This window comes from Callithrix jacchus, chromosome 10 (genome assembly GCF_049354715.1).
Source record: "Callithrix jacchus isolate 240 chromosome 10, calJac240_pri, whole genome shotgun sequence".
Taxonomy (NCBI): domain Eukaryota; kingdom Metazoa; phylum Chordata; class Mammalia; order Primates; family Cebidae; genus Callithrix; species Callithrix jacchus.
Window position 1 is genome coordinate 8,127,918 of NC_133511.1, and position 22,126 is coordinate 8,150,043.

Here is a 22,126-nt window from a genome sequence, read left to right on the forward strand (position 1 = left end):
CTCTTGTGTTCTCTTATTAGGCCAAGGTGTTTCTATCCAAGGGCCTTAGATGTATCTTCTTCTTTTCCCCAGTTACTATGTGGGTGGGTTCTTTTTATTCGGACCCTAGTTAAATAGTATTATATCTTCAGAGACACCTTTCTTGCCTACCCATTCTGTAATGGCCACCTAGCCATTTTGTTTTGTTAGCTTTTTTTAATTCCCTGATGGCCCTCGTTACTTTCCGCTATGTATTTATTGTCTGTTCCTCCAAACTAGCACACAAATGCCAGGTAAATCCCCCTTGTGCCTAGTGCCTGGCACATAATAGGTATTTATTGAATAAATAAATGAAAGTTGACCATATTTACAGCCAGGCAAAGTATCTGAGTAATTTCCTTTTTTTCTGCTTAAAGAATTCAAATGACTCATGAAATTTGTATTTGTTTCTTAAGGCTACTCTGCAGATCTAAAAATTTGTATTTCTAACCAAGGATTCTAGAGATGCATTTTTTAGAATGGAGAAATTTTAATTTTAATTTAAAAATTTTGTCCTTTGGTGAAGTTATTTATACACGTATATTTTAGGGTTCTGTTTTTAAATATATTTTTTCTCCGATTTATTATCTCACAGCAAAGAAATAGAAGGAGCCAGTTACCATGAATCATTGTACAGTGCTCTGCAGTCTCTAAGAGACAAAGAATTCTCTACATTTTATGAAAGTCTCAAATATGCCAGGTATTGTAAAAAGACAGAGTTATTGTATTTTAACATTTCATGTCATGGCTTCTTTTCTGAAAACATGAGAAATAATTTTAATATAAGGATTTGCATTCATGAAGGGATAAAGACTTGGTGGCTGTGACCAGATGTTTCCTTGTAAGTCTCTACCCTGCCTCAAGACAAACTGTTTTTGGGATTCCAGATCCATTCCTTACCCTGAGTCTTCAAGAAAGTTTTGGTGATTCTCACTTCTTTATTCTCTTCCTGTACAAGTGTCCTGAGAATTGTATCTCGTCTCCTTTAGTGATTACATGGCATTTAGTGTTCGAATTTATAAAACTGTAACTGATGGTTAATACTTACAAGCTTGTTTTGAGGCACAAATGAGATGAGGCATGAGGAAATAATTATAATGGGCTAAACAGATATACCATTTTTAAAAGTGACTTAAATAAATCCTGTGTTTATCACAGAAATAAAATTTACTGCCATTGAAGTGCCTATTATATGCTAGCCACTGTTAGACTCTTTTCAGATGTATTCTCTAATCGTGACAATAACTATGGCTGTCCAGTAACATGCCTAAAGTTACACAGCTGTCAGTGACAGAACTGCAATTTAGATCTAGGCCTGTGTGATTCCAAGGTTTACAGTTGATCCTTGAAGCACTTGGAGGTTAGGAGTGCTGAGTATTTGAAAATGTGAGTATGACTTTGACTTCTCAAATTAACTACTAATAGCCTACTGTTAACCAGAAGCCTTACCAATAACATAAGCAGTAAATTAACACATATTTTGTATAAATATTATAATACCATATTATAATAAAGTAAGCTAGAGAAAAGAAGATGTTACTGAGAAAATTACAAGGAAGAGAACATATATTTACTATTGATTAAGTGGAAGTGAGTCATCATAAAGGTCTTCATGCTTGCCATCTTCATGTTGAGTAGGATAAGGAAGAAGGGTTGGTCTTACCATCTCAGGGGTAGCAAAGATGGAAGAAACTCTGAGTGTAAGTGGACCGTGCAGTTAAATTCAGGTTCAGTGGTCAGTTATATTTTGTTTCCACTGCTATTTCATATTCACTATTGCTTGTGTTAGTATTGTTAGATCAATAGCAAAGCCTCTAATGGGAACGCTTTAACCACAAATTTGAACTTTTATTTCCCTAAACACCTTTTCTTTGTTTTTAGAGTATCTTTTCTTTTTTGCTACTAGAGTAAAAGAAGTGGAAGAGTTGTGTAAGGGCAGCCTTGAGTCTGTGTATTCGCTCTACCCCACACTTAGCAGGTTGCAGGCCATTGGAGAGCTGGAGAGCATTGGGGACCTTTTCTCAAGGTATGTAATTCCTAAGACCTTTTTATCCTTAAGTGCAGCTTTTCTGTTACCAATAGTGACTATAAAAAGGAAATGCTGGGCACAGTGGCTCATGCCTACTATAATCCTAGCACTTTGGGAGGCCGAAGGTGGGTGGATCACTTGCAGTCAGGAGTTCAAGACCAGCCTAGCCAATATGGTGAAACTGTATCTCTGCTAAAAATAGGAAAATCAGCCGGACGTGGTGGTGGGCACCAGTAATCTCAGCTACTCGGGAGGCTAAGGCAGGAGAATTTCTTGGACCCAGCAAGTGCAGATTGCAGTGAGCTGAGATCATGCCATGCACTCCAGCCAGGGCGACAGTGTAAGACTGTCTCAAAAAAAAAAAAAAAAAAAACTATTTTGAGACCAGATGTGTTTCTTTCCTTTTATTAAGATACAAGTTGATTAGCCCTAGTGAACTGTGCTTTTACTAAACATTTTCCAAAATAGTCATTGTAAAAATTCAAGTTTTAAAAACCCACCTTAAATGTGCTTTTCTCTTTATAACTTTTTCCCTGGTCTATGCAGATAAAATTGCTTCCGCATGTTTTTGCACAACATGTTAAACTCCATTTGGTTTTAGCACTACATTGCCTCACTGGCATGTTATCTCTGCCTTGCTAAACTAGAAGCTCTCTTGTTTATTGTTGGATCCCCAGTGCTATTGTTTTGTTTTGTTTTGTTGTTTATTTTTTTTTTTTATGTTTTTTGAGATGGAGTCTCACTCTTTTGCCAAGGTGGGAGTGTTGTGGTGTAATCTCGGCTCACTGCAACTTCCACCTCCCAAATTTAAGCGATTCTCCTCCCTCAGCCTCCTGAGTAGCTGGGATTATAGGTGCCTGCCACAATGCCTGGCTAATTTTTGTACTTTTTAAAAATTTTTTTGAATCGGAGTCTGGCTCTGACACCAGGCTGGAGTGGAGTGGCGCGATCTCGCTCACTGCAACCCCCAACTCTGGTTGAAGTGATTCTTCCGCCTCAGCCTTCCCAGTAGTTGGGACTACAGGCATGCACCACCACACCAGCTAATTTTTGTATTTTTAGTAGAGACGGGGTTTCACCATGTTGGCCAGGATGGTCTCAGTCTCCTCACCTCAGGTGATCCGCCTGCCTCAGCCTCCCAAGGTGCTGGGATTGCAGGCGTGAGCCACCATGCCTGGCCCCCAGTGTCTTCTTTTCTGGTGACTGATACTATATTTAGTAAATATCAGTGGATAGTGAATGTCAGTTAATTTGTAAAAGGTGTTCAGAGGGAATTGCTTCCTATAATGGTGAGAGGGAAATGATCCAGAGATTTTGTAAGATGAAATAGTATAGTTATTTAGGATGCTATAGATCTAAATTCTAACTTTGTCATTCTGACAAAGTAAAATACGTTTTGGGTCCTGAGTTTCCTCATTTCTAAAGTCAGGAATTTATATTTGATTGTCTCTAAAGCCCTTTTTAGTCTGCCATTTTGAGTCACTGTTATTATTATGAGAGGGAAGAAAGAGGATATAAATAACTATGGTCGCCCTACCTTTATGCAAAAATAAAATTTGGAATATGTTTTAGAACTAGAAAAAAGAAGGACATTTTAGAGTCAGAACAAAATAATAATAGTTTTTTCAAAATTACATAGCAGAAGACAAAGATGTTAATGTGGCTTTTCTTAGGGAGAAAATAAAGGAACAAAACTTTTCTGCTTTCATTGATAAGTACATTGACAGTTCTTACTTCCAAAAATCAAGAAAGTTTTCCTCTGAATAAAAGACTTCTCCTGCTAAAAACAGAAAAACAGGATAGAATTCTTTAAGAAAGTGAATAGAATGGTAGTTAGAAGCGTCAGGGAAGGGTGTTGGGGAAGGAGAGGATGAAGAGGGGCTGGTTCATGAGTACAAAAACAGTTAAATAGAAGGAATAAGATCCAGTGTTTGATAGCACAACTGTACAGGGGCAGCTGTAGTGAACAGTAATTTACCAAAGAAGGTTTGGAATGTTCCCAACGCAAAGAAATGATAAACGTTTGAGATCACGGATATCCCAGTTACCCAGATTTGATCAAAACACATTGTGTGCTTGTATCAAAATACCACATATACCTCATAAATCTGTATAACCATTATGTATCCATAAAAATTAAAAATAAAAAGAAGAAACACCTAAAGAATAATACTGGCTCTTTCTTTGATAGAGAAATAGGAAGAAGAGAAGCAGAGGGAAGGTTTGATAAACTGGTGAACAAATGCTTATGCTTTCAGAGTAGATTTCATTCATATACTTCAACCAAAACATCCTGTCATAACAAACTAAATGCCAAAGCAGAGATGAGTATTCAACTTGTTCTGTTAGTCCAGACATTAAAGAGATTTGCAAAAATGCAAAATAGTGCAATTCTAACAGGTTCTAACAAAACTAAGTTTTGTTTTGCTTTGGGAGGTATACAGTGGAAATTCTTTATCTGCAGCTTTCCATCATGGATTCGACCAACTATAGATCAGAACATTTTTAAAAAAAATTTAAAGAATACAGTATAACACTTATTTACATAGCATTTACATTATAGTAGGTATTGTATGTAATTAGAGATTTGTGTATAACCAATGCACATTCTCCTATCATACGTAATCTAGAGATTACACATTATAGAAAAATACCCTGTCATTTTAAATAAGGGACTTTGAACATCAGACTTACCAAGGTGTCTTGGAACCAATTTTCTGCAGATACAGAGAAATTACTATAGTTATTTTTCCTGAAAATTGTTATTTATGGATAACATAATGTAATTGTTATGTATTTATATAGATTTATTATTTTTGAATAAATGAATACATTTTAGATTTTTTCAGTCCTACTTTCTAATATGATATCAATCTCTAATATCAGTAGATATGGTCCAACAATTGAAAGTTCTTTGGGGTCTTCAATAATTTGTTTGATTGTAAAGGAATTCCTCAAGAAATCTGAGACCTACGCTTGGGTCATTTAAGGAGGAATTGAGGTTTTGGTTCCTAGCATTTGTGTTAATGTTTCCTTCCCTGTCAAGCAACTAAAAGAGCTTTCACTTCTTCATCATCACTTTGTCATCTTAGTCTCCCTGTCGTCTTTCTTGTTTCTCTCAATATAATATCCCTGAAGGATTGGGTAGTATTTCACAGCTCAGTTATCTGGAAAGCATACTATTCATATAAAGTAATTATACAATTTACCTTTTCTGTTCCTTTAATAATGTTGGTAAATGAAACCCTTGTCAGATGCCAGCTTTTCCTTCACTGGATTGTGATTTTGTTTTGACAGCTGTAATTATGCGTCAAGTCATCCCCGGTAAGGGAGCTCTCATTTCCTTGCTAACATGTCCTCATTTACTACAAGCAGTACTGAAACAGGACTAAAGATGCAGGCATTCTTTATGATCGGTCTGATGAACATGTTCTTGTTTCAGAAGGGGATTTAGAAAGGCTGCTTTTTGTAATGTCAGAGTATTAAAACTATTTGTCAATGTTTATCATCTGTGGCATCTCTTTTAATAACCTCTTAGAGCCCTGACCATGTAGCATTTTGTAGTTTTCTAAATTTTGATCCATATTTAGGATTATTTACAAGTTTAGTCTTGTCACCACAAAACTTCTTTTGTATTATTAATATTATGTCTTAAGTTTCAGAACTCACATAGTTTCTTTTGCTGTCCTTGTCCCTCTTGCTTACGTGAACTCTGTGATGTGGCGTTCAGATCAGTCACACATAGACAACTCTCCGAAGTATACGTTAAGTGGCGGAAACACTCCCAGCTTCTCAAGGACACGGATTTTAGTTTTCAGGAGCCTCTCATGGCTCTGCGCACAGTCGTTTTGGAGATCCTGCTGGAAAAGGAAATGGAGAACTCAGAGAGAGAATGTTTTAAGGACATTCTCACCAAACACCTTGTAGAACTCTCTATACTGGCCAGAACTTTCAAGAACACTCAGGTAAATATAATTTAAAACTATGTCACCCCACCTTTTGACCTTCCCTTTATTATTTAAAAAACAGAAAGTCTAAGTGAAAAAGAAATATCATTAAGAGACAGAGATTCCTATTAATATATAGTAAAAATAGTTGTTTAAGAGTTCCCATTTTGAAATTAGGGCTGACTGTAAGCCTTGAGAAAGGTACTTAATCTATTCTCATCCTCGAGTTCCTGGTTATAAAATGAGAAGATACCTAACTTACTATATTGATAACAATTCAGTGATTTTATGCACTGTATGTATATACACAGAGATACACATACATATATAGAGAGAGAGACAGACAGACATGGGGTGGGGAGATGGCATGCAGACAGAGAGGTACTTAAGATAGCCCCTGACAAATGGTTCAGTCCTCAGTGAATGGTAGTTGCTACTTTTATTATGATAATTATTAATGGTAGTAAGCAATAGTAAAAGTATTTATTCTCATATGTCATTTTCATTTCAGCTCCCTGAAAGGGCAATATTTCAAATTAAACAGTATAATTCAGTTAGCTGTGGAGTCTCTGAGTGGCAGCTGGAAGAAGCACAAGTATTCTGGGCAAAAAAGGAGCAGAGTCTTGCCCTGAGTATTCTCAAGCAAATGATCAAGAAGTTGGATGCCAGCTGTACAGAGGTTTGTTTTTTTTTGTTGGCTGAATTAGTGTTTTACTGTTATTTAAAAACACAAATGTGCTATAAAATATTTTTAATAATAATTTTATTAGCGCCTCGAAATTAGCAATTTATGAACAAGATATTGTAAGACAAGTTTTGAAAATTAATTTGTTAAATAAGTTTAGAAACTTTTTCCTATATATAACAATGGAATCAGTCCGTCATGTGGTAGGTTCACTTAATATATCCCAGTGTTAAGCCTTTAACTTGCTATAGAATTCAAGAAAGGTATGTGGACATGAGTGAAATAGCTACTCTAAATTTGAAACAGCAAGTAAAAAAGGGGAAGAGGAAATACGTGAGAGAACTAAAATAGAAAAGAAAAGCAAGGTGGGACAATTAGGTCGTCAATCCAAATGCTTTAAAAATATCACATCTAGTATTTTATCTAACATTACCTATTAGTTTTTGCAAGCTTGTGTTGCTACTTCAGCTGTCAACCCAGCAAACACACTGGATAAAGTAGAGGCATTTGTGTCCCAAGGTTTGTCTACAGTGGTGTCCCATAGACATGTACCTGCTTAGCGTATATTAGCTTACCATACTCTTTTTTTTTTTGAGACGGAGTCTTGCTCTGTCGACCAGGATGGAGTGTATTGGTGTGATCTCGGCTCACTGCATCCTCCACCTCCCTAGTTCAAGCAATTCCCCTGCCTTAGCCTCCCAAGTAGCTGGGATTACAGGTACATGCCACCAGGCCAGCTAATTTTTTTGTATTTTTAGTAGAGAGGGGGTTTCACCATGTTGGCTAGAGTGGTCTCGAACACCTGAGCTCAGGCAATCCACCCACCTCGGCCTTCCAAAGTGCCGTGATTACAGGCGTGAGCCACTGCAACCAGCCTTTTTCATGTTGGGCACTCATTATGTAGCATCTTCGGTTACTAGAGAAATCATCATTATACCAAAGCACTGAATGCCAATATGTTATGTATAACAGCCCTGAAGTATTTGCTGTCTGGAGTTACCCAACTTCCTTGAACCTCAGTTCTCTAATCTGTGCATTGGGGTAATAGTACTTATTTAATAGGATTCTTATGAGAATTAAATGAGTTAATGTATATAAAGCCTTTACAAAGTGTCTGCCACATACAAGTACTCAATAAATGTGACGTTCCAATAATGGCAGTAATGATAATAAACAGAGGATGATCACTTCCTACATGGGATTATTACAATAGTTGTGTGGCAAAAGCAGAGGAAACACTTTTTTTCCCCCACCCACTGAGGAAAAACATTTTAAACCTGCTTTTTCCCCCTACATGAAGGACAGTTGAGTATAGTCATGATAATGTATTATATTTTAAGATTTTGCCTTTCTTTTACAGAACAATCCCAGCCTAAAACTTGTATACACAGAATGTCTAAGGGTTTGTGGCAACTGGCTAGCAGAAACTTGCTTAGAAAATCCTGCAGTCATCATGCAGACCTATCTAGAAAAGGTAAGATTTTTGGGGCAATGCTTAAGATAGTTACTTAGCATGAATATGCTTCATCTTTACATCAAGATCAAATATATTTCAAAAGCAAATAAAATTATGGTTTTATTTTTCTATATGTTATTACTGCTGTGGCTCTGTATAGTTTCTAGGGTGGGGTGAAACAATGTTACATACGAAGCAGCAGATTTTGAAAGTAAGCCCAAGTATACATAGCATGTCTTCCTCCTTCTACCTCCACTACCAGCTACCCTTTGAGCAGGTTGTTTCTGATAACTTCTTCATGTATTCATCTACAAACGTAACTGATTAAGGAATAGGCAAGACAGCCCTTGCTCTCATCAGCCACCCACAAGTAAAGGCTTCAGTATACCAGTCCCCTCTGACTTTCCTGTTTCTCCCTCTTAACCTTTTGATTAACTAATTTTGGAAATAAGTTACCTCGCTAAATAAGTGTAACATGAAACACATTATATGATTGTCTTTCTTTTTTTTTTTTTTGAGACAAAGTCTCGCTGTGCTGCCCAGGCTGGAGTACAATGGCACAATCTTGACTCATTGCAACCTCCGCCTCCCAGGTTCAAGCAATTCTCCTGCCACAGCTTCCCAAGGAGCTGGGACTACAGGAGCACGCCACCATGCCCGGTTAATTTTTTGTATTTTTAGTAGAGACGGGGTTTCACCATGTTGGCCAGGCTGGTCTTGAACTCCTGACCTCACGTGATCTGCCTACCTTGGCCTCCCAAAGGGCTGGGATTACAGGCATGAGCCACCACACCCAATCTGATTGTCTTTAAATTTTATAAAGCTCTTTGTTTTTGCAAAGTTCTTTACAAGTATTAGATGTTTGGGTTATTTCTATACTCTCAAAGTTGTTTTGAAAAGTCAGGAAAATACTGTAGTGTAGGGGCTTCCAATCTTTTGGCTTCCCCTGGGCCACACTGCAGAGGAATTACTGTGGGCCACACATAAACTACACTAATATTAATGATAGTGAACGAGCTTTAAGAAAAATCACAAAACAAATCTCCTAATGTTTTAAGAAAATTTACAAATTTGTGTTGGGCCATTTTCAAAGCCATTCTGGTCCACATGCAGCCCATGGGCCACAGGTTGGACAAGCTTGCAGTATTTCATATAATTTAGCTTTTACGTGTATATAAGTTAAACTTTAGTGTATTACCGTAGTTTGAGTGATTCTTTAGATGTATTTAGTATTTGTAAATATAATTTAAATTGGTTGTGTTTTCTTGAAGGCAGTAGAAGTTGCTGGAAATTATGATGGAGAAAGTAATGATGAGCTAAGAAATGGAAAAATGAAGGCATTTCTCTCATTAGCCCGGTTTTCAGATACTCAGTACCAAAGAATTGAAAACTACATGAAATCATCAGAATTTGAAAACAAACAAGCTCTCCTGAAAAGAGCCAAAGAGGAAGTAGGTCTCCTTAGGGAACATAAAATTCAGACAAACAGGTAACTAGGTTTCTGTAAGCGACAATTTTATGTTCACTAGTCAACTGAGTGAATGTGTTTGCATAGGAAGAGTGACTTGTCTTTTTATCTGAAACAGTTTTGAGCACTAAAGGTCAGCTTAACTACATATACATTATCTTGATCTTTTGGGTTTTTTGCCATTGTTGTTTTTTTGTTGTTGTTTTGTTTTTTTGAGACAAGGTCTCCCTCTGTCCCCCAGGTTGAAGTACACTGGTGTGATCATGGCTCACTGCAGCCTCAACCTCCTGGGCTCAAATGATTCTCCCTCTCAGCCCCCCAAGTAGCTGGGGCTACAGGTGTGTGCCACTATGGCTGGTTGATTTTTGTATTTTTTGTGGAAGAGTTTTTGCCATGTTGCCCAGTCTGGTCTCAAACTCCTGGGCTCAAGTGATCTACCCACCTTGGCCTGTGAAAGTGGTGGGATTACAGGTGTGAGCCACTGTGCCCTGTCTGTTTTGGTCCTAATGTGGTTAATCACAAATTAGTATGTAAGACATTGACATATGTTCTTTTATTAATAATTCATGCTCTGCTTCTAAGTTCATTGTGGAGAATATAGATATTAGCTTTTTGTTTTGGTTTGCTTTTTTGGTTTATTGGTATGGGAAAAGGAGATAGATAATGAAATTAATTACAAAAGTTACCTATTTTTTTTTTTTGATGTAATTAAATCCCTTCATTTAAGCCTGCCGTGAATCTGTTTATTTTAGTGTAAGTAGTGGTTTAAGTTAGCTAAATAGTTTGGGGAGAGTCCCTCTTGTCCTTGGATGCTTAGGAAGATGTGTTAATTGCACAATTAAGACAAAAGTAAGTTTATTCCCTTTATAATTCTTGGATGTTTGCTTTTTTTCCTGGGATGAAAATCAAATTTTTTTCATTTACATTGTATATCGTGTGTCATTTTGTAGTTCTGTTAAAGCTTATGGCTTTTGTGTTTTACCTTCATTATTTTATACAAGATACACTGTAAAGGTTCAGCGAGAGCTGGAGCTGGATGAATGTGCCCTGCGAGCACTGAAAGAGGATCGTAAACGCTTCTTATGTAAAGCAGTTGAAAACTACATCAACTGCTTATTAAGTGGAGAAGAACATGACACGTGGGTGTTCCGACTTTGTTCCCTCTGGCTTGAAAATTCTGGAGTTTCTGAGGTCAATGGCATGATGAAGGCAAGTGTTATTCAGCCCAATATTCTACCCGATGCTTGAAAACCTTAGACATAAGCCCCTTGAGGTCAGAGATTTTGTATACCTCTTTGTATTCCTGCACTGGTCCAGTGCTCTATGTGAGTGGTGTTTTGTCGTTTTCTACACTTTGATCCATATTTAGGATTATTTGCAAGTTCTCGTTTCTACAAAAGTTCCTTTATATTGTTATTAGATTATATAAGCTGAAAGCTCTAAATGATGCAAGTTTGTATGGAGATGAGAGAAATTAGCTTGCTCCTTTGTCTTTGCAGTTACTATAGGAGAGTGTCTAGAATGGGGCATTAGATTGGAGGATTTAGAAAGCAATTAACGATGATGTGATCACAGGTAGGTTTTTCCCCCTGCTGCAAAAATCTGGGATTTTTACAACAAATTTTGTAAGTGGAGAAAATACACTTTTAAGAAAATATTCAACAAAGCAGTATTTCCTAAGTTTTTAGTTGAAAATCTTAGATTATAATGATGACATCTAATATTAAATTTAGGTTGACAAGATATATATTGTTAGTTAGTTTGAAGGCTAGAGATAAATGTTTCTCCTGCAGGAAAAGAATGGTAAGACTCATAAAAGACACAGTCAATCTCTGCTGTAGTATACGCTACGTATTACTTTTGGCTTACAGGGAAAATCAACTACTTCATTTTATTGTACACTGACGTCTCAGGAATCAAGATCACAGTCACACTCAGATCAGCTCTGTCTTCCTTAGATTTTCTGGAATATAAGCAGTACCAAGTATCCCAGTTCTGAATCCAGTTTAATTTAGGACCAAATATTTTGATTTACCATTGCATTAATCTGGTGTACCCATTATAAAGACCTCCAGATCAGCTAAGAAATGAAGGAAAAAATATAGTTAGTGAAGTTTCGTTAGCCACTTGCTTGTCCTAATAGAGGAGCACTGTCATAAAATAGTTTATTTGCTTAGATGTGAGACTATTTGAAACACCTTGTTTCTTAACCTTGTGTTTTTTTAATGATAGAGAGATGGAATGAAGATTCCATCCTATAAATTTTTGCCTCTTATGTACCAATTGGCTGCTAGAATGGGGACCAAGATGATGGGAGGCCTAGGATTTCATGAAGTCCTCAATAATGTAAGTAAACCTGAAAATCAAACCACAATAATTATTTTTCTTCTATCTTACCATGTATTATATAAAGTATATATACCATTCCCTCTAAGAAATGGAAATACAAAATTTTATATTTTATCTCTTCTCATATGACATACGTTACTCAATTTCTCTAATTGCCCATAGGCCTCTGCCTCTTTCTCACACATGCAGACATATACACTCTACTCACTGCAGTATCTAGATAGTAATACACATTTTAACATTAAGCAAAATGAAAAATATGGATTGTATGTTTTTTATTTGCACAAATCTAATAGTTCTTAATTTTCTTACAGCTAATCTCTAGAATTTCAATGGATCACCCCCATCATACTTTGTTTATTATACTGGCCTTAGCAAATGCAAACAAAGATGAATTTCTGACTAAACCAGAGGTAGCAAGAAGAAACAGAATAACTAAAAATGCTCCTAAACAAAGCTCTCAGCTTGATGAGGTATTTGGATTAAACATACGTGCTTTTTAGAAGCGTGATATTCAGTCTTTCCTAGAATATTTCTTTTTAAAACCGTGTGTTATGATGCCATCTAAAATTGGTTCAGGGCTGAGGCAGGTGGATCAATTGAGGTCAGGAGTTTGAGACCAGCCCAGCCAACCAATATGGTGAAACCCTGTCTCTACTAAAAATACAAAAATTAGCCAGGCGTGGTGGCTGAGGCTACTCTGAAGGCTGAAGCAGGAGAATTGCTTGAACTTGGGAGGCAGAGGTTGCAGTGAGCCAAGATTGCGTCATTGCACTCTAGCCTGTGCAACAAGAGGGAAACTCCATCCCAAATTAATTAATTAGTTAATTAATTAAAATTGGAATATCTGTCAAAGCATAGGAAATACCAGTAGTATTCTACTTTTCCTCAAAGCAGTTGGCAAAAGAAACAATAGATTTTTGAAAGGCACTAGAGTTGACGAGAGTATTATACCTTTGATGTATTTTATTCATGACTGTTTTGTTTGTATCTGAGGAGTTATAATCATTCCATTGTCTACATTTGTGCATGAATTCTGTTTTTCTCTTTGTTTTTCTCACTCTGTGTTTTTTATTAATAGGATCGAACAGAGGCTGCAAACAGAATAATACATACTATCAGAAGTAGGAGACCTCAGATGATCAGAAGTGTTGAGGCACTTTGTGATGCTTATATTAGATTAGCAAACTTAGATGCCTCTCAGTGGAAGACTCAGAGAAGTATGTGTTTGAAAGAAAGAGCATTGTTTTCTTGCTGTGTTACTCTCTATAGAGATATATTAATTATAGAGCCTAATAAGTAAATCTGCTTAAAATCACAAATGTGATCCCAAAGCTTAATTTTTATCTGATAGCTTCAGCGTTCCCCAGTTACTTTTTCACTTGTTATCTCTTGGTAGAACTGATAAGAGGTGACTACAGTATATTAATTATTTGATTTCTTCTGATAATCTTCTGGTGCACAAACTTCTTACAGAGAATTGCACAGAGGCAAGTCTATTAAAGTAATAGAATAACTGAACATTTCTAGTGTCAAAAGTTTTTGTAAATGATGTGGTTACTGTGCCCTGGGACTTAAAAATAAAAAGGTATTGGCTGGGCGAGTGGCTCATGCCTATAATCCCAGCAATTTGGGAGGCCAAGGTGGGTGGATCATGAGGTCAAGAGATCGAGACCATCCTGGTCAACATAGTGAAACCCCATCTCTACTAAAAATACAAAAATTAGCTGGGTGTGGTGGTGCGTGCCTGTAGTCCCAGCTACTCGGGAGGCTGAGGCAAGAGAATTGCCTGAACCCAGGAGGCGGAGGTTGCGGTGAGCCGAGATTGCGCCATTGCACTCCAGCCTGGTGCCTGGCAACAGAGCGAAACTCTGTCTCAAAAAAAAAAAAGAAAAGGCATTACCATTTCTTCCATAGGTGCCAAAATGCCATTATTTAATTATTATTCTTGCTGTGTCAGTTCAAATACTTATAAGCTGCTGGAATCTTTGGTTTTGTGACTAGTTTCTAAGTATGCATTTGCTTCCAGGTATCTCCCCATACTTAAATAATTGTATTTTTTTCTATTCAGAATCATATCTTCATGTTTAAATTCTTATTACTTTAAAATAAGAATGAGACTTTACATATTATTTCTCTAAGCAAACAAAAAATATTGACATGTCTTTTAGTTGGATTTAATAGTAATGTGACAGGAATATGTTATCTATGTACTATCCAAACAATTATGTAATTATTTTAAGATGCTTAGTCTGGTTCCTTAGGTAGAATCTGGTCTAATTACCCCGTCAGGTAACCTGTAAATTTACTTGAAGCCACATTAACCACTGTTGAGATTTGACCCTGAGCTACACAGTGGCCAAAGCCCAGTCTTCACTTCTCAGTCAGAGCCTGAACCACAGATTAGCAGCAAGTTGGGGCCAGTAGCATCTGCTGACTGTTTCTGCTTGACCTTCAATGCTGTCCCTCAGTTTGTCACTAAAATCTCTTCATTTTTAAATACAGAAGGCATAAACATTCCAGCAGACCAGCCAATTACTAAACTTAAGAATTTAGAACATGTTGTTGTCCCTACTATGGAAATTAAGGTAATTTACAATTAACTCTTGATTTTTTAACTAATTTTTTTATTAGATTAAACCATTTGAAATAGTATTTTTATGTAGGTCGAAATTGGTTAAATATTGGCAAATTCCACGTGTTTCAACCTATAGTTTCTCAGTATTAGATTTTCTTTGCCCAAGTGCTTAAATACTCAAAAGCGTCTCCTGCTTTCTTCTCCATTGCCTTCAGGTCTATGCCTCACATCTTTCTTATGAAGGTCTATAGACTGTTACCTTCGTTGGACAGAAGGACAGTTTCCATGTGCTTATGACAAGACTAATTTTTGACTTGGCAAGGAAGTTCCCAATTGTTATATATTGCTTTAAAAAATTCTATGTGCAGTAAAACGTATTATTGGCTGCACATATATCAGTATTACTATAATATTAAGTCGACTTTATATGCATGATACACTTAGCTCTGTTCTGTGCAAGAAATAATGGAAGTAATTTCATGTGGGCAGGGAGATATGTAATAATAAGGGTTATAGTTGGGAAAATGAAAATCTTAAACACATTGTTTTTCTTTTCATTTTGCCGTTTAGTGCGTAGTATCTGGTTACTTGATTTGAAGCGTAGCTGGACCATGTGGATTGACTACTATTTTTCTAGCTATATTAGCTAAGTTACTTAGCTGAATATTTCCTGAAAATGCCAGATTTAGCATTTATAATCCAGAAAACTCCTACTGTTTTCCAAGATTTGCTTTATTAGGTTTTTGTGGGGAGTTATTTCTCAGATGACTTTACGTGTATTAGTGAATCTTTCATTAAATAGTAGTTAAAGTTATAGTTCCAGTTCTTAACCAACGTCACATTGTCATTTGTTCCTCTAATATTAAAATTGCCATTTATAATTTATTTTTCTTTAAGTGCAAATAGTGCATCTGACCTATTGTGTTTATACTTTTATTAGGTGGACCCCACAGGAGAATATGGAAATCTGGTGACTGTACAGTCATTTAGAGCCGAATTTCGCTTAGCAGGAGGTGTAAATTTACCAAAAATAATAGACTGTGTGGGTTCCGATGGCAGGGAAAGGAGGCAGCTGGTCAAGGTGAGCCGCCCCTTCTCTGGCTTAGCCCTTAGAGTTTGATTGATGAAAAATTTTAGGTGATACTTTCTTTCTGCTTTATTTCAGCTTTTGTCTTTATTTTGAATAATTACAAATGAGGAGAATTTGTAGACTAGAAATGCATTATTTTCTAGAACCAGAAAGTTTTTCTTCATTTTTTGTGTGTGTCTCTGAAAGACCATCATTATTGTATGGTTGGTTCAAGTAAAAGAATACCATTAACCTGTACAGACATCATAGGGTTAACAGTGAGCTTGCTTTTTGTGAAAAAATACTTTGGTGTCTGTCTCTTATTTCTTTGAATAGTACAAGTTTAGTCCTTTGCATCAGTATACTGGGTCTGGTACTGTGCCAAGTGCTGTTTAATGTACCAGAAGGGGAGAGCATTCTTCCCTTAGCATTTCCTCATGAACGCTCTGAATCCTACTGGGGAGTGGTGGAAAGACACAGTGCTGCTTTGCTCAGTTGTTTGCAGTATGCCTTCCTATGGGGGAGTTCCAGTTAATATAGCCACAAAAGTCGTGAGGGGAAACTTCTTTTTCTAAATCAGTGTGACTACTCAGTGTTGTGGCTTATTCTAAATGAAAGAATGTGAGTAGGTCCTTAATTATTTGAGAAACTGTTAAGAGGTGCACAGGGCCAGGCGCAGTGACTCACGCCTGTGTTCCCAGCACTTTGGGAGGCTGAGGCAGGTGGATCACCTTAGGTCGGGAGTTGGAGACCAACCTGACCAACATGGGGAAACCCCGTCTGTACTAAAAATACAGAATTAGCCAGGTGTGGTGGTGGGTGCCTGTAATCCCAGCTACTTGGGAGGCTGAGGCAGGGCAATCGCTTGAACCCAGTAGGCAGAAGTTGCGGTGAGCCGAGATCGTGCCATTGCAATCCAGCCTGGGCAAAAAGAGCAAAACTCTGTGTCAAAAAAAAAAGGTACACAGATGCTCAGATTGGTTTCTGAGTACGCTTTGCTATTCTCGGATGACTCTGTGTTTTTATAATAAAATGAACTGTACTCGTTAATTGATGCTTAATTATTCTGTAGGGCCGTGATGACCTGAGACAAGATGCTGTCATGCAACAGGTCTTCCAGATGTGTAATACATTACTGCAGAGAAACACGGAAACTAGGAAGAGGAAATTAACTATCTGTACTTATAAGGTAACTATTTGTACTTCTGTTACTTCACCAAGACCATATAAAAGATGCCCTTTGGCTGGGTGAAGTGGCTCATGCTACATTCCTAATGCTTGGGAAGGCCAAAGTGGGAGGATCACTTGAGGCCAGGAGTTTGAGACCAGTCTCAGTGACATAGTGAGAGCCCATCTTGACAAAAACTAAAAAAAAAAAAAAAAAAAAGCCAGGCATGATGGTGTGTGCTTGTAGTCGCCTAGCGACTTGGGAGGTGGGAAGATCACTTGAGACCCGGAGTTTGAGGCTGTACTGAGCTCAGACTCTGCAGTGAGCTCTAGTCTAGCCTGGGCCACACAGCAATATCCTGTTAAAAAAAAAAGAAGAAGAAGAAGAAGAAAAATATGCCGTTATTTGGACCAGGAGTCTACAAATGTTTTCTGTGAAGGACCAAATAGTAAAGATTTATTTTCTTTTTTAAAAGTTAATTATAGTAAGAGGTTTCTTATAGTCAACTGAAGTATTTTTTCCTTTTTTCTATTCAACAGTATGTCACAGAACTATCATTTTTTTAACAGCTGCATTTTGTGTATGTATGTAGTTTTTTATACAAGTCCTTATTAATGGGCATTTGGGTTATTTTTAGTCTTTTGCTACTAAAACAATGCTGCCTTGTAGTGAATAACCTTGAACAGTGAATAACCTGAATAACGGATTTCATACATGTTCAGGCAAATCTGTGGCATGGATTTCCAAAAGTTGGATTGCTGGGTAGAGGATATATGCACCTGTAATCTGGTTGATATTGCCAGACTACTCTCATTGGGGGTGTACCCACTTACATTTCCTCTAGCTATTTGCCTGAGAAGACACTCCTCAGTCACATTCTATTAGCTGATCATCTCTGAATCTTAATTATTCATCTAACCAGTTTAGAAATAACAATAAACCCTCATTTCGAAGGGCCTATTTTCCATAGGTTTGTCTTTTCTGATTTTATTCCTGTATCTCATTTAAAAATTTCTCCTTCTATAAATGTTCTAACAGGGATTATGGGTGACACCTGTTTTTTTCAATGCATTTCTAGTTTTCCATTATGAATGTTTTTTATTTTTAAATAATGGCTAAAGTAAAAGCCCTAAATAGGGGAATGAAGAAGAAGAAATTAGATATAACCTCCAAAATTCCACTTGAGCTAGGCTATTGTAATAAAAAGCAGAACTTGGTTTTGAGCTTCTTAACTGCTTTCAGAGACAAATGTAAAACTTATTTGTTGGGAGAGGGGCACAGATCATTGGTGCTCAAGCTTTAGCAGACATCGTAATCACTTTTTGTTGAAGTCACTTTTTGTTAAAACATAGATTGCTGAGCCCCATTCTTAGAATTTCTAATTCAGCAAGATTAGGGTAGAACCCGTGAATGTGCATTTCTAGCAAGATGGTGCTGATGCTGCCCTGGTCCAGGGACTACACTTTGATGAGACCCACCAGTCTAGTTGTTCTACCATCTGTTGACCTGACTTGATTTTAGAACAGAGTTGATCTATTAGCTATCTCCTATCTGACAGATAAGAACTTTTGAGAGAGTAGATATTCTGTAATGTGAATGAAAGGAAATTTTTATGCTCAAAATGCCAGACTTTTAGATTGCAAAGACAGCGACTGAAGAATTGGGTTACAAAAATATGGGCTATAGGAGCTCCTCCTGATACTCTCAGAAAGCAGCTAAGATTCCCAAGCAGATACACAATTGAACCTCCAAATTTCATTTCAGTAAACCGCAAAAAAGTGAATGCCTGACCGAGAATATTTTGAAAGCAGAAATTACTAAACTTTGATCTCTACCTTACGACTTTTTCAACAGCTAGTTTTCACACAAAACTATTTTTCCATAGAAATTATTCCATTAAGATTTCTAGTGGGCATGGTGGTCCAAGCTATAATCCCAGTACTTTGGGAGGCCGAGGTGGGTGGATCACTTGAGGCCAGGAATTCAAGACCAGCCTGGCCAACATGGTGAAACCCTGTCTCTACTAAAAATACAAAAAAATTAGCCAGGTGTGGTGCACATGCCTCTAGTCTCAGCTGCTTAGGAGTCTGAGGTGAGAGAATCACTGGAACCTGGAAGATGCAATGAGCCTAGATCACGCCACTACACTCTCGCCTGGGTGACAGAGCAAGACTTTGTCTCAAAAAAAGAAAAATGTCTAAAGGCCAGATGCAGTGGCTCACGCCTGTAATCTCAGAACTTTGAGAGGCCAAGGCAGTCGGATTGCTTGAGGCCAAGAGCTTGAAACCAACCTGGGCAACATAGCAAGACCTCATCTGTACAAAAAATTAAAAATTTAGCCAGGCAGGGAGGCATGTGCCTATAGTCCCAGCTACTTAAGAAGCTAAAACAGAAGAATTGCTTGAAATCATGAGTTTGACACTGCACAATGAGCTGTGATCATGCCACTGCAGTCCAGTCTGGGCAACAGAGCAAGACCTTGTCTTTAAAAAAAAATGATGTCTAGAAAATGGGTAACCCAAATAATTAATTGAATATTTAATGTTATACAACTCAATATTAAAGTATAACTTCTAAACACAACAGTTTAGGTTTGAGTATTTCTTAGAATTACAACAATAAACCAATGATGTTATTTTGAGATTACTCCAAGAATATGAAAGTTGTGTCATCATTATGTTAAACTAACTGTTGTTGCCTTTAGTTAAGATTCCCTAGACTACAGGGAAGTAGTCTGCCCAGTCCCGGGTATCTGTGGAGTCATTCCCAATCCTGAGGTTCAGGTCTTCTATGGTCATTGTGTCAACAAGAGCATACATTGACTACCTGGCACTAGATCCTGGTATCCAAATATTGTGTCATTGGGCAACCTCAAAAGGAGAGACTTGTATACTGAGGCATGCCAGAGAACTCTTGTCAGAGAGAATCGGATGGAAATGAAGACAGTTCTTATTATATATGCTGGTAACTGAGACATAGCCCTTAACATTAACCAGAATTAGGGTGGCTGGCTCAGTTTTTCTCCACCAGAACAATGTGTTGTTACAAAGTATACTGAACAACAAATCTAAAATCTTAGGTGTCAGAGGACTTGTTTTCTAAAAGGCAAGTCTCTAATAATATTATAGTGCTGAAAGAAGCTTTGCACTTAACCTGTTCATCCTGCTTTGTGCCAATAAATATTTTTTTTTGTTTGTTTGTTTGAGACAGAGTCTCATACTGTCGCCCAGGCTGTAGTGCAGTGGGGCGATCTCAGCTCACTGCAATCTCTGCCTCCTGGGTTCAAGCAATTCTCCTGCCTCAGCCTCCTGAGTAGCTGGGACTACAGGCGTGCACCACCACGCCCAGGTAATTTTTTTGTATTTTTAGTAGAGATGGGGTTCACCATGTTGGCCAGGATGGTCTCCATCTCCTGGCCTCGTGATCCGCCTGCCTCTGCCTCCCAAAGTGCTGGGATTGCAGGCACAAGCCACCGTGCCCAGCCAATAAATAATTTGTATTCCTTGTCATGCATATTTCAGAGCATCCATCTGGGGAGAGAAGCCATATCTTAAGGCATTCACTGACTATAATGAATTAACTTCATTTCTGTGTATCTAGGATGATATCAGCTGTGTACATTGAGAGAACTGAGGAAACAGTCATCAGGCCTTTTTTGTGGTATTCACACAAAATACCCAGATTGAAATATTCCAGAGAATCTTTAGTACTAGAGAAAACACTGTCATTTGCTTTTTGAAATTTAAATTCTGTTCTTTCTGCAACAATCAACATCAGTTGAGACTGTAAGCTGAGGTAGAAAAAAGCTAACCCATTCCTTTCTATATCAATCTCTCAACAAAAAATAAGCGTTTGATTCCTTCCCCCAGAACTAAATATTGATAGAGAGTAATCAATGTAAAAGAGACTTCAGACAGAGTACACTACACTGCAAGAATGTTAATGTGACAAGTATCAGGGGTCACAGCTAACTCAGAGTCAAAGACAGAGCAGGGCAAGAGGCATGTCGAATACTTAGGCAGGAAGGGAAATCAGAAAGGCCATGCGATCACTCATTTGTTTGTTCAATAAACGTGAATTTACATGCCTGTGTTGGGTTACTCTGTTGAGTGCTAGGTCTATAGAAGTAGTAAAACATCGCCCTGATCTTAAGGTGTTCATATTCTAATAGGGTAAATAAACAAACATAGTTATAATGCAAAGTGTATTGTTAGAGATGGCACCACCTACACTTGATTGCTCAGACTGAAACCTAGAGGCTTTATTTTCTTTTTACTTTTATTATTATGGAAAATTTCAAACATACAAAAAGAGGCAATAACATAATCAACTCCTTTATACCCATCGCCCAGATTCAGCAGTTACCAACTCACGGGCAATTTTGTTCTATTTCTCCTTCCACCAACTTCCTTCCAATATTATTTTGAAGCAAGATGTCTTATCATTTCATCTGCAAATATTTCAGTCTGTAGACCTATATGATGTCTGTTTTACAAAAGCATTATCATGATGTTGCCATCACTCCTAAAGAATTAGCAAAAATTCCTAAATGTCACCAAGTATTGGGAGTCATTTTAAACTCTGCTTTCCCTCTTTCTCAAGTCTCGTCTATTCCATCAGCAAGTCCTGTTGGTCTACTTCCAGGCAGGTCACTTTTTACCATCGCTGCTATTACCGCCCTACTTCCACAATCACATCTCTGTAGATAACAGAGTTCAAACCAACAGTTTACTTCTGCTCTTGGTTTTCAAAAGCTAGTTTTATTCATAACTGTTAGAGTGATCCTTTTTAAAGTGTCTAAGACAGAGTACTGTTATCATTCAGTATCTGTGGGGGATTTTTTACAAAGCTCCCTGCAAATGCTAAAATCAAGTCCCTTATATAAAACGGTATATGTATCGTTTGCCAATAACCTATGCACCTCATCCTGTGTACTGTAAATCATCTCTGGGTCCTTAAAATACCTTATGCAGTATAAATGCTATGTGACTAGTTGTACTATTATTTGTTTTTAAAATTTGTGTTTTTTATTGTATTGATTTATTGAGGTTTTTTTGATGAATATTTTTGTTGGTTGAATCTGCGGATGCAGAGGGCCAACTGTATTCCACTTTCCTGTTCCGAACCCCAGATGGTTCACATTGTCCCAGAATGACAGCTTTCTAAGTGATGTGCCTCTGCTGTTCTCCCTCCTGTCTTATCTACCACTCTCCTCAGGCTTCTCTCACTTTCTGCTTGTATAGCATGAGTCATCTCCCCTTGACTCCCCTGGTCTCTTGCAGTCACTTAGGTACACCAATTTATTTCTGCTTCAGGGCTTTTCTGCTTCTGCCTGGAATGCTTTTCCCTCATATCTTCA

General features: G+C 37.5%; 2 protein-coding genes across 6 annotated transcripts in view; one reads left to right on the forward strand and one right to left on the reverse strand.

The window, feature by feature from the left end:
* ATM (ATM serine/threonine kinase) overlaps positions 1–22,126 on the forward strand; it is a 140,040-nt gene that overhangs the window by 98,236 nt on the left and 19,678 nt on the right. For 4 of the 5 annotated variants that reach the window (XM_035264444.3, XM_078339378.1, XM_054241531.2 and 1 more), the window contains 7 exons: positions 614–718; positions 1,925–2,044; positions 5,778–6,012; positions 6,506–6,673; positions 8,040–8,153; positions 9,407–9,624; positions 10,605–11,691. In XM_035264444.3, the coding sequence (XP_035120335.3) occupies positions 614–718; positions 1,925–2,044; positions 5,778–6,012; positions 6,506–6,673; positions 8,040–8,153; positions 9,407–9,624; positions 10,605–10,851 (1,207 nt within the window). In that variant the 3' untranslated portion in view covers positions 10,852–11,691. Of the gene's footprint in view, positions 1–613; positions 719–1,924; positions 2,045–5,777; positions 6,013–6,505; positions 6,674–8,039; positions 8,154–9,406; positions 9,625–10,604; positions 11,692–11,835; positions 11,950–12,266; positions 12,426–13,033; positions 13,173–14,457; positions 14,541–15,470; positions 15,612–16,671; positions 16,789–22,126 lie in introns of those variants that run through there. The other variant, XM_035264446.3, reaches the window with a different exon arrangement.
* The window catches only part of C10H11orf65 (chromosome 10 C11orf65 homolog), a 99,698-nt gene continuing 83,340 nt past the window's right edge, over positions 5,769–22,126 (reverse strand). The window contains exon 8 of the mRNA XM_078339390.1: positions 5,769–5,907. Within this exon, the coding sequence (XP_078195516.1) occupies positions 5,862–5,907 (46 nt within the window). The 3' untranslated portion in view covers positions 5,769–5,861. The remainder of the gene's footprint in view (positions 5,908–22,126) is intronic.